At 41.1% G+C, this 13,036-nt stretch overlaps 1 protein-coding gene across 2 annotated transcripts in view; it reads right to left on the bottom strand.

The window, feature by feature from the left end:
* Positions 1-11,148: 11,148 nt before the first annotated feature.
* The window catches only part of g6pd (glucose-6-phosphate dehydrogenase), a 25,626-nt gene continuing 23,738 nt past the window's right edge, over positions 11,149-13,036 (bottom strand). For both annotated transcript variants that reach the window (XM_023799756.2, XM_023799757.2), the window contains one exon: positions 11,149-12,516. In XM_023799756.2, the coding sequence (XP_023655524.1) occupies positions 12,426-12,516 (91 nt within the window). In that variant the 3' untranslated portion in view covers positions 11,149-12,425. The remainder of the gene's footprint in view (positions 12,517-13,036) is intronic.

The raw sequence follows: 13,036 nt of genomic DNA, 5'->3' as shown, positions 1-13,036 counted from the left end.
CAGTGGATGTATACACAGCTGTGATGATAACAACACCTGCAAAGCAACCATAATATAAAAAACAGCTACACAAAACAGATTAGTAGGCAGGTAGAGCCGCACAGCTGGTTTTCAGATAATGTTCTGGGTCTGACAGGAATGGGGGAGGAGCCTATATACAGGGGCGTGGCTAGGAATTCTGGGGGGGGGGGGGGGGGGGGGCATAAAGTGTTGGGCCCCCTGAAACAGCCAGGGCATCCATGCTCCCCTGATCCCCCTACCTCCATCTCCCAAATGGGCCAGGCTTCCACGCATGCTAAAGAAACCTTCACGACAGCGTCGCGCTGAACGTGCCACTCCATTGAGACAGGGCTGTGCAAAAAACCAGCACACTCTACTGCGACCAATAGTACACTTCAGCAAGAGGAGGACAATAAACAGTAATAGTACTGGTACTTTTTAGTGGGGCATCAGTTCTTCCAATCTGCTTCCTCTTTCATATAGAATCAAAGGTCATTTGAGTACCAGCATAATGTTGTTGACAGCTCTGAAAGGAATTTCTCTTAAAGTTGCAAAAATCCCAGGATATGGAGAGGTCACTCAATACAATCCAGCACACAAGCAGTGTATAACATTATCTTATGGTTAGCGGTAAATTCCTGTCTATCAGCATCCAGTGCCACCCATATCCAAATTATACTGGTCATTTTGACTTAATGTATGCATGGGTACGTCATGCACAACCAGTGTTGGGGAAGTTGCTGACAAAAGTAATCCATTACAGACAGAGGTGAAGAGTTCAGTTCCAGACCAAGGTTTTGTTTCAACCAACCAGTTGAGTATAAAGAGTCACGGTTGCAGAGTACTTACAGTAACTGGTTGGCGGAAACAAAACCTTGGTCTGGACCTGAACTTTCTGGACCTGAACTCGCCACCTCTCTCTGTCATGGATTAGTATTTTAATTCAATTTAGCTTAGTTTACAATTACACTGAGATTTAAGAAAAACTCATGGCACATAATAATAATAATAATAATAATGTCAACAACAACAACATCTAAATTTTTAAATGAATTATTATTACTCTGCAGTCAGCTTCTGCTGATGTATTTTTGGATTCCAGATTATTAAAATCTTGAGCATTCATCTCCTTCAGTGTTTGATATCCATATATTATCATTTAAACTGGCTCTAGCTAAGTGAACACTGTTCGATTCCTCTGCACTTTCTCCAGTTCACACGCAGCATACATTCACACAGGCTTCCCTGGACATTAGTTATTAATGAGTCTCTAGACGCCAAGTGTATTTTTGCACTCATATTTTCATTTGTACGATCAGTTATAGCCTACCTGTAATATTGTTAGAGTGGCCTTAATTCCAGGAACCTCTTTTTGTCGTTTTGTTTATAAGATGAATTATTCAGCATTCGACTGTGACCATTGTACCATTTTCCTAAAAAGCCCGGCCTGCAGACATTTAACAGGAGCCCCCGGTGATGCTTGATAGCATTGTACTAAAGGCATCTTTCAACAAGGGCCACACAAATTGCAGCAGACAGGGTGGTGATGTCCTCCCGTACCCTGTATAAAAACACATTGAGACTTGTGTTTGTCATTGGGGCTCTCTGCTATAGCCTCTGCCTTATCCCATCTGCTCCTGAACCAAACCTATTCATTTATGACTCAGTATGACAACACACAATACAACAACAGCTCTACTATTGTCCATGATCAATGCAGCCCCCATTCTACAGGGCGCTGAGAGCAGCTGGCCGCGTGGATACAGAGGTGTTCAGGACGTGTTTGTACAGGGAGGCAGGGAAATAGAAAGGCAGCAACGACGGCGTTGGCTTGGTGCTGCTCACTCCCTAAACCAAAACATCCTTTCCTTTGCACATTTCCTATTAGACCGATATCTTGACATTTTCATTTGATTCTGCGTTCGTTTAATGTGTCCTTTTCGATAAGTATTCCAGGAACAGAGCAATGGTGTCAAGGTTTGAACGTCTAACCACCCGCAAATGGCGCATTCAGTGCGACGACAATCTTAAAACCCGACAAAGGAAAAGGAACATATGAATAATATTGCTGCATCACCATTTTAACTTGGCATTAGTAAACAGCATTATATGTAATGATGAGACAGAACAAGTTCTGTCACACCTCTTAAAAACAGAATATAGAATTCATATCTAATGGCTAATTAATTAGCACCCGGCCAGTGGGAATTTCCCAATTAAAGTTCACTCACATAAAAAAGTTAAAAAGGGAAATGAAAAAACTTAACAACAGATAAAGAGAGAGGGTGTAATGCATTCCGCTTATCTACTTTGAAACACATTTATTATATCCAACATTTTCATTTATGTGTGCTTGAAAATGATTAATGAAGTAAAATAGACTATAAGCTGACTGACCATACACCCAGTCGTCCCTCTGTCTGATAACACTCTGGTCAGAGTCGTGGGGGACAGTGGGGGTTGCTGATGGACCTTCCTTTGTTATAAACCTGTCTAGTGCCCCACATGCATGTGGCTGCTGAATAGAATGTACTCTATTTTTTAATGAAGAATAAAAAAATGTAACAAGACCTAATACAGTGCAGTTGGTATATTGATATTTAAGAAATAAATTCTAGCTAAAATGGGTCACAGTTACCACACACATCCAAAACACCCCAATCCCAGATTGTGATTCTAGCAACATGCTATTAACAGAGCTCTATATTAATTCAAGAGCGATACCTTTCCCCAATATTTATACTGTATACCTAAAATGTGAATTAGCATTTCACAGTCCCCTGCAAGGATATCGATGCAAGCTGGAACTATCAAATCATTACAAGTCTTCACCTTGTGCTTTACATTAATCACAAAATGTAAATAACAAAGAAGAAAAAAGAGATCTTATTTCGTGGTGATTATTATGCATCTTTAGCATACCATGTGAGCTAGCTGGTTAGGATTCCTATTTTTTAACCTGGCACCGCAGATGTAAGTCCTGGTATGGGAATGCAGATTGTTGGAAGGGCATATATTTGTTTGAGGGGATACATGCTGTGTTCCATCAATCTATCTTCCGTAACCATTTGCGGAATGCAGGGTCTCTGGAAGCTTGGATCGTATCCCATGATGCACAGGGAAGGCAACACTCTGGTCGGCATGCATGCTAACCCATCACTGGGTGCACATGTGTACACATGCAATCACTCACACACACACAATGGGTCACTTAGAAAGACCTATAACACCTAATTCACATATACTTGGACTGTGTGAATTCATATTCATTAAATAATTCATTTACAAAAAACATATACACTAATTTCCACACACAGCGTCACAGGGAGGCTTGGATCCTATCCGAGAAAGAATAAGGCAGGAGTACAGTAGTCACCATCATATGTGGAATGCAGTGTGACTTATGACACAAATTACACAAAACAGCAGCAGATTGGTCCAGAGGATCAGAATTAACAGGAATTATTGTGCAACAGGGATTATCTGAAAGGTTAAGAAACAATTTACACTAATTCTATGGTAATTACGTAGCAGACTCTGGATTTTCTCTGGAAATTTATAGACTGATGGGAAAATGGAATACAAACCACAACTTATTACTACAGTATTAGAATTAAGAGTGATCAGCGGTCATTGTTGACTCACCACAGCACACAGTGCACAACAATGAAATGTGTCCTCTGCATTTAACTCATATGTGACATCGTGACATAGCAGGGGGCAGCTAATTCAGCGTCCGGGGAGCAGTGCTTGGGGGCGGTACCTTTCTCAGGGTACCTCAGTGGTGTCTTGCTGGTCAGGGATTCAAACCAACAATCTTTCAATTACAAGTGTGCTTCCCTAACCATTAAGACATCACCAACCGCAAAAGAGATCAGAATCCTGTAAAAAGTTCAGCTTTTCCTTACTGAGAAAGTGATTTATCATTAATCGGATGATACGTGGTTAATCACATGAATCGGTGTTCAACTATATATTTCGATAATAAATTTTATTTTTTAGTATAACTGTCCTACATTACATGCAATTAATATAAAAGCAAAAGTTTTTTGAATAATATTGCGAACTTCATAAATCTGACGGTCTTATCTCCAAAATGCAGCCAGGAAAAAATAAGATTGTAGAAGTTTTGAAGTGGTTTAGGCGAGTCTTTCAGCTGGTCGCTGCGCAGACGCCTCCTACACACCTGTCGAACACCTGCAAGCTGGCAATTGTCACCACGGTGTGATGCATCCCTGCTTCTGTTGCAATGGGCGGATTGCAATGTGCTTGCAACATGCCTAATGTTTTTAGTTCCTGGAATTTTATTAGACATTTTGCAGCAGAAAGACTGATTGCACTATACGGTAATTTTTCTCACTGTTCCACTATTTTCAAAAATTTCCAGGAATATTTTGTAATATTAGCAAGCAAATCAGATACCCATAAAAATAATTTCTTATTAAGAATCATGAGCAAAACTGCAAAAGCAAATATTTAAACTGTAAAGATTAATTTTCACACTGCGCTATTGATCTTTCCAAGCTTTAGTGGTATAACTCATATAATACTATATTAGAATCATTAATAACCTTAATTTCCCCATCAACCCAGTGGTTCTCAATCTTGTTCCTGGTGCTCCCCCCCCCCCCACGCCAAAATGTTTTCATTCCAACCTGCCACGTTCATTATTAGCCTATTAAGGGCCATCTGAGTCTGATTAAGGTGGAGCTGGAATGAAAGCATTCTGGCAGGGGGGGTGCCAGGAACAGGATTGAGATCCACTGATGTAACCGATGTTGGACCCTGAGGTAAGATCTGTGCACACGGTAACCCCACATCTGTCGCATACTCGGCGTATTTCAACTGGGCATGATGCATTATAGTGGGGAGCTGCAGAGATTTCTGGAAGGATCTATTCAGACATAATTACTCAGGTCTGGATCTTACCATTTTATGTCTGTCAGAAAATGCCTGTATTACTGTGTTTTTCCCATGATAATTGAGGTCTGGCCACATTAATTACAATTACTGTGGGCTGATTCCCAAATAAGATGGATTTACAAAACAATTTGAACAAACAGGATTGCTGGTTTAGCCTTAGAATGATAGGTGACACTGCCTTACAGACCAGTCTATCTGAACAGTCTATCTGAACAGTCTATCTTAACATAATGCTTGTGTAGCTTTTTTGCATTCTTTAGTAACACACGAAAGAGTTTCTTTTTTAAGCCTTCTCAAAAATAAATAAATAAACAAACAGCTATCTGAGATTTCATATAAATATAATCCAAAATGATGCACATTCTTGAGAAAGGCCCCTAAAACAGTTGGGGGTTAAGGGTTCTTGCAGTAAAATCATTCAGCTAGCCCTGGGTTTTGAGCGTGCAACCTTCTGATTGCAGGTATAGCTTTCCAACCTGCCGAGCCACACACCAGCCCATTTGTAGACGAAATGGGCCAAAAACCAGTATAATGAGTAAATGTTGAAGGTTGGTAAAGACAATATAAATCGCCATACGTATTAGAATAATACCACCATCAAGTTTCCAGTCCATATTAACAACACTAAATGAAAGCAATACGATCACACAATGACATCAAGCATATACTTCAAAAGTACTGCTTCAAAATGGCCCAGATTGTTTCACAGTTAAAAAAGGCTGTGAATGCATCATAATTTCATAAAGTTTGGAGAGTGAGGGTTAATGCGAAATATATCGCTTTACAAGTCAATCCTAATATTGAGTAAAAAGAATACATTTTTGATATGCAGACATTTTTTCAGATATTTGCATTTCTTGGAAAGTCACATTTTTTTTGGAGGGTAAGAAAACATAATCGTCATCAGTATCTAGTAAAGTGAGAAGTGTGATTGTTAACTTACTAACAAGAATAGGGTGTTATTTTTTGGTTTGTCAAAGCTGTTGCTAAGCGATTGTTGCCATGGAACCAGGCCTCTATCAAACTCGTTAGGAAGTCTCACAGTTGGTTAAAAGAGACTTACCAAAAAAAGTTCTCTGGTCTCTCTACAGAGATTTGTATCCAAGCATCAATCACTTTTGTCCCAAGCAGTTTATCGACCAAGTATTTTATGAAAACATAACAAAAATTTTTTATTCCAATGCTTAGGTCACACCAATCTCTTCCTGAGGCACTTTCAGTGCTCCTGTAAATCATTTGGTGACATCACTCTCATGACAGGGTCGCTTAGGTGTTCCCCCGCCCCTACTCAGCCCCCCAGGAACACCCCCAGTTTGCCCAGGTGCAAGAACTCTGAAGGCTTTCCCCCCCCCCACAAAACAAGTTTGCCACTACACAAGCTCTTGGGGGAGAATGAGAATGACATAATGTCCATCTGTCCATCCATCCATCCATCCATCCATCAATGTTCCAACTGCTTGGTCAGGGTAGTGTGGCATCACATATACTTTATTTACTACAATTCATTAAACAGGAATAAATATATCGATTCTGGAATAAAACAGTGGGTTATAAATATCCGTCCTTCTCTTGTAACCACTTATCCTGGGCAGGACTGCGGGGTTATGCTGCCTAAAAAGACAAAACTAAATACGCTGACACTGAAACTGAGGAAAAGGGCCTCAGGGTTTTTTGACCATCCACCCGTATGTGTAGTGGGAAGGTAAATGATAAGGTACTTATTCAAAACTGAACATAGCAGAACTAAGATATTTAGTCATGAGATAAAACTGAGCCTAAGAGACCAGATGTTGGTTATGACTCCCTTATCTCAAATTTGATTGTTTGATTTGAGTGTTTTGCCTTTGTGGGGCAGTATAGTAAATAGCATTTATTGTGATCCTATGCCCAGTTCCTCCTATCACAGGCCCAGGTTCAGTCTATACAGTAGCCTGTTACAGAGTGAGGTATTCTAAGGTTTCTTTCATAAACAGTGCTCAGTCAGTAACCTGCGCTTTGCCATCCTGTTCTAAAAGCTGATTCCCCGCAGGGATGGATTACGGCCCTACCCTGCTATGTGCCTGCCTCACTCAAAGTTATTTCCGTGCAGAAACGTTAGCGCAAGCTTATTAAAATGCCGTTTGTGAGTTTTCGGGAACTCGTGGCAACTAACGCACTTCCACTAATTGGGCTTCCGTAACTAAGAACGGTTTCGGGTAGAGCACGCTGGCACCCTTCCAGGGATATGTGCAGCTCGGAGTCAGTATTTTTCCGCAGCACACTATACCACTGGGTTCATTGGAGGGGGAGCACTGTTACCTCATACCTCCCCTCCCACACACACACACACACACACTCTATTTGTGTGTAGTTCATATATTTATGTAATTAGGTCAACTAATGTTTTCTATATTGACTATAGTGTGTTTCCCCTGTGACAAACTGGCACCCTGTCCAAGAAAAACTTCAACCCCCTAACCCCGCTGCCCCCCCCCCCCCCCCCCCCCCCGTGACCTAATACTAGATAACTGGTTGGGAGGTGGATGGATTCCATAGCACTTTTCTGAATGAGACACAGCGGTGATTTATACATTTATGCAGGCCTAACATTCCTCACATTCGATCTGTGGGCAGTGAGAAATTGTTTTCTGAGATTTGAGATGTTTGATATTTATGGGAGCGAGTGTGTTAATGTTGGATCGATACCGAAATTTTGACTTTGATACTGAGACCAGCTTTGGTACCTCGGTACTGACACTGTAATACATTTAAATATTATCACTTAAAACAAAAGCAATAGGCTATAATATAGTTTTAACATTAACAGTGAAATACACATAGATTAAACTCCTTTCAATGCAAAGATTGTGATATTAATTTGGCCTCATTGATCGTATACTAATGTTACGTTTATATTTGTTTGTTCTTTTCGCCTATTTTTCATCACTGGGGAGACGAATATCAATGAACTCACATGTAGGTTAAACATAACATTACACAGAAACACCAAATGTAATAAGCAATTAATTACATCATTGCCATGTGTCTGTCTGTTAACACGTGCACCATATCTTTGAACTCCTTACATAAATCTGGGTGAGTGAGAGATAGACGCTTTGCCAGGATCTCAGACGGGCTAAGAACTCATTTCTCAAGAGAATCAGTATCTATTTGAATAAACAGGGGTATTGAGATGGCAGCAACACGGCACCGCGATGATACTTAAGTGTGTACAATATGTACCCTAATAGAAAAGGTAACTGTGATGAGCTGAAATGTTTTTCTGCTCCAATTCCACTGTCTTATTTGTGAAATTGCAATAGACAGCCCCGGAAAATTAACACTTGAACAAGAGAACCAGTGAGTCAAAGACGATTAACCCTGACACATTTCCACTAATCGAGAAACAACAAATGGCAGCAATAAATCACACACAGAGAATTCTGAATCTTATGATGACCTTACTTGCTTCACATATTACAGACCCTTTATTGGGTATGGACCTTTCTCCGCTCTTGGGTTCCTGGTATACCTCGTTGTGGAGAGGTACCTTATGATTGTTGGTCCTCTCTGCTACCGCTCTCTCTTCACACTTTGGGGTTTATTTGTTTAATTTGTATTTCTCAACAGCTGTTTTCTGATGTTTGACATTTTGTAATGTTTGTTCACAGCTCTACTGTTCATTCCTTTACCTTGGCTTTTGTTGCTCTTTCTTAGCACATGGAGGTTCCTCTCTAAGTCCATCACATTGTCCAACAGAGAAGAAACACATTTTAGCCACATTGTAGCTTGCAAAGGTCAATTATACTTTTCTGTTTCTTCCCCAAAGTATATTGCAACCACAATTATTGTACCATTCATCGACTGTGCTTTCTGTTATTCTCTAGTTCTCCTGCGGACCCTCTGCTGTACGTCGGAAAGATACAAATCACATAATGGAGGAATTTCCTTACTGCTAAATGTCTCCCAGAAGCCAAAGGAAAAAAGGAAAATGAAAATCCACTGGGGAGGCGTAATGCACTCTCAGGAGCAATGATTTTGGATTTTCTGAAAAGTGCTACTTTTCTGCCAAATCCTAATCATGTCAGGGAACATTTTACATTATTCATCTTGATTCTGCTGACAGAATGTTCTTTTATTTCAAATTACAATTGCAATTTTTACTGCTTAAAATGATATTTAATGATTTCATTAGAGTTAAGAGTTAAATTTTTAAAATATAATGGAAATCCGGTGCTCACATGCAAACATATATACAGTACCTGGATATTTACAAGGTTTAGGTTAAAGAAATAGAAGATGCACAGGATTTAAATCGACAGGGTCTGTGCCCTGAAATCTGCTACTTACAGAGAATGTCACTCTTGAGTGATATGTGCATTTTCAATTTGGGGTTAATGGTACTGACTTTAGTTACTAAATTGCCCATAGGTGTGCATGTGTGAGTGAATGGTGTGTGAGTGTGCCCTGCGATGGGCTGCCCCCCCATCCAGGGTTGTTCCCTGCCTCGTGCCCATTGCTTCCGGGATAGGCTCTGGACCCCCCGCGACCCAGTAGGATAAGCGGGTTGGAAAATGGATGGATGGATGGATGGTACTGATTTTCTTTCCAAACTTTTCTCTTAAATATGTATATTTCCCACACTTAGTATAATTAGTATATGATAAATGTTTGCTAAAAATGTTTAACATTGTTATTGAGCCCAAAACTGCAGCCTATGTTTATGTATAAAGTCACCATTTAATAATTTCTGCTGTCTGTTCCAGATCCGAACCACAATTACTTTAAGTAATATCCAGTAAAAAACTGTTACATTTATTTGCTGGTTTGGCTTTATGCCTTTCTTTCCGAATTCTTTTTACAACTTGGGTGATTATTTTTCCCAGAATATACATGACCTTAGTCCCCCTGCCACTTTGTTGTCCTGATGATCTGTAAACTTACACCTTTCAATGTCACACAATTAATGCAGGCCAAGCAGCAATGTTTCACAACACTGCTTGGGAAACAAATGAACAAACTACAGGCCGTGAGAGTTTTTTCACAGGTCTTTACACTACCAGAGCCATGAAATATACTACTGACAACTTATAATTTGCAAGAAAATAAAATCTTTTCATTAACATTGACAAACTCTCAAATTGCCTTGGGCCAGTTCACTTAGTAATTGTTCCAATTTGTTTGTCTCTCTGCCCAATGTGTGGAATGATGTGCAGGACATATTCATCAATATTTTGTGTGTGTGTCGTAGGGGACAGATCTTTTCCAGTTGTTCCCGTCTGTAAGGTTCCTCCAGCTCGCAACTACTGCTGATCGATAAATCTCACAAATCGTTCAAATTGTAATTTAATCCTACCGTGAGAATATGCAGTCACTGCGGAATGCACCCAGACTATTCTGACCAGAAACCTTTTAATGTGATTGACCTTTTATTCTCGAACGCCTCCAAGCGTGTTCCGTATGAGACTCCCCGCTGCCCGCAGCCACGTCGCTCGCTGCCAAATACAGCGCAGCATCGCTCTCGCAACTGAATCACGTGACTATCTTCACTACACAAGGTCACCTGGTACAAAATACTATAAGCAAATCAGGGAAGCGGACCAATGATCAAGTTGTCATGGATACAACTGCATTAAAATAAAAATTGTCGCGTTACTTCAAAGGAAAACAGCGTATAGGGATTTGGGGAGTTATAATACATTAAGACCGGCGTCTCATCTGGCGTGAATTCCACCTCACGCTCCCTGGATTGTGAACAGATGATTATGGAAAAAGGATGGATGCGTGAAAAGGTGAAACCAGCAATAATAATTGCGTAATTATCAGCCGCATTAGCAAGTGTGCAAAAAAACCGCAAAAAACATTCAGTTGCCGCAATCATATTGTTGTATACTAATATGCTAACAAGAAATAAACCTGCATCAAACAAGAAGGTTTGGTAACGTTTTACATTAATTACACCTTCATAATGCATTCATAGAACATTCGGCGCACGTTCATACACCATGTAACTACACCTTAACATTCTAATATATATTAATAACAAACGTTTCACGATTAATGTATACTACAGCTGTTAAAATGTTAGGATGCTAAGGTATACTTACATGCTTCAAAAGAATGTTGTGCAAATGCTTTATGAATGCATTATAAAGGCATTATGAAGGTACAGTTAATGTAAAGATAGTCAGTTATTTTAGCAGTGGAGCACACCTGAAAACTGAAAAAGCAGCCAAACCAGTCCAGTATTTCATATTTCAGCTTTATTGAATAAAATACGGTATAAGACAAAAAATAACCTTTTTTTGAAGTTCAATCTCTACAATGCAAGAAAATTACAGATTACAGCCAGAAACCAGTAACAAACATGTTGAAGCAGGGGTGTGACTTCCCAGAATGCACTGCAGCCACAGTTGTCAGTGACAGATCCCATGGGCATCAGAGGTGTGACAGAGGCCAGGCGGAGGCCAGCGGTGTGCGGCCAGGAAGTGGGCAGAGCTTCTGTGGCCCAGGCGTGCGAGCGACTCCGATGTGGCGAGGGGATTCAGAGTGGGCCGAGGCGCTTTGGCAGGGAGCGATGCCCCTGGTGGCCGGAGTCTGTATGCCAGCTGTCCGCCTTGCCTCCGTTCACACGCTCCCCAGCCTCCATTTTTAAATCCCACTCCTCGGTTCCCTGAATCTTATCCTATCACCAGAAATCCTAACCTTGTTTAATACTTTCCTGGGTTGCATCAGTATCCCAGTAAACTAGAATCAAAAGGTCTGTTCTTACTTCATTATCAATAGAGATAGTAATATTTTACCCTTATGCTTACTACAGAGCAAAGTATGGCACATATACAAGTCGCCTACTCGTTATACTGTTTACCGTCATCTGATACCGTAGTGATGGTTTACAGTAACGTCAGGCTTCATTGGTAACCAAATGTAATTCCTAGAAACAGTCACCGGCCTAATACACTCTGTAGGTGAGGTTGTAGCTTGGTCTGATGTTGATCGTACAAGCTGAACACAGTACGTCACTATAGTCGCCGGACCGTTAACTTCTCTGTTTCACATGTATTGCTGTTTTCACGGCCAAGACCATGACAGCGAGCTTCATAAAAACCTACTGGATGGAACTGAATCATGTTATCAGATACGTATTCTCAGTTCCGCTAAGCTGTCGAAAAGGAGCTGGCGAAAGCCGTGTGAATTTTGGGTGGGTGCGCAGGCATTACTTCCGGCGTGTTTTGGTCTGCAGTCAGTAAACAAACGAGTCATTTCAAACCCTACCCCCCCCCCCCCACCCCCACTGCTTTCGCGCACCACCAGCCGATGTCACTTCCTGTCAACGTTCGGATCTGTCCTTTGCTTTTGTTTAATGAACTGGCGTATGCAAGCCCTGATAGTAGGGATCGCTGCACGGTTTCCCGGCTTGTTAAATGAAAATTAGCACTTTTCCTTTCAGAATGTTTAAGATTTATTTTGGAAGGACACCAAAACCCACCCCCCAGCCGCATAGGCACACGCTGCCCAGTGCCTCACAGCCTGTGGGGGTTAACCCACTTGTATGTGCCTTCGTATCGAAAGCCCACCTTCTTCGAAAGGTTGTCCGCTTCAGGGGGCCCCCGGCTGAGGGGAGAGGATAGTACAAAAATGAGCGGGGGGGAGGGGGGGGGCTCAAAGTGACCCCAAATTCTGACAATTTTCATAGGAGCTGCTAAAATTAAGTCATGTACACATTGCTGAGGAAATACTAGATGCAAAGTAAACCAAATGTTAAAACTGCACTCCAGAAATATGTTACTCAGATGCTCAGTTGAACTAAGCCTGCTGACCCCATTTTCTCACCCCTACCAGCCCATCCTAAGGGGTTCCTGTTCCCCTCATCCGCTGCATTTTGCCATTTTTTTACTGGCACACCATGCTGGCGTTTGTGTATGTACATGTGAAGCACTCCGGGGAAACTAAAATGGGAGGAGTACCTCATAAAAATAAACTGAACTGAAATGAATAGATAAAAATGAAAAATCAAGTCAAATCCCCGCAAAAGCATAAGCACAGTAAAAGCCATGTACACAGTTTCATGGTGCAGGAGGACTTGAAAAGGAGAATGACAGCCGCAGAAAATCGGATTTAGTGCATCAGAACC

The sequence above is a fragment of the Paramormyrops kingsleyae genome, chromosome 8 (genome assembly GCF_048594095.1).
Source record: "Paramormyrops kingsleyae isolate MSU_618 chromosome 8, PKINGS_0.4, whole genome shotgun sequence".
Lineage (NCBI taxonomy): Eukaryota > Metazoa > Chordata > Actinopteri > Osteoglossiformes > Mormyridae > Paramormyrops > Paramormyrops kingsleyae.
The sequence above is the reverse complement of the archived record's forward strand: the minus strand, read 5'-3'. Positions and strand labels throughout refer to the sequence as shown.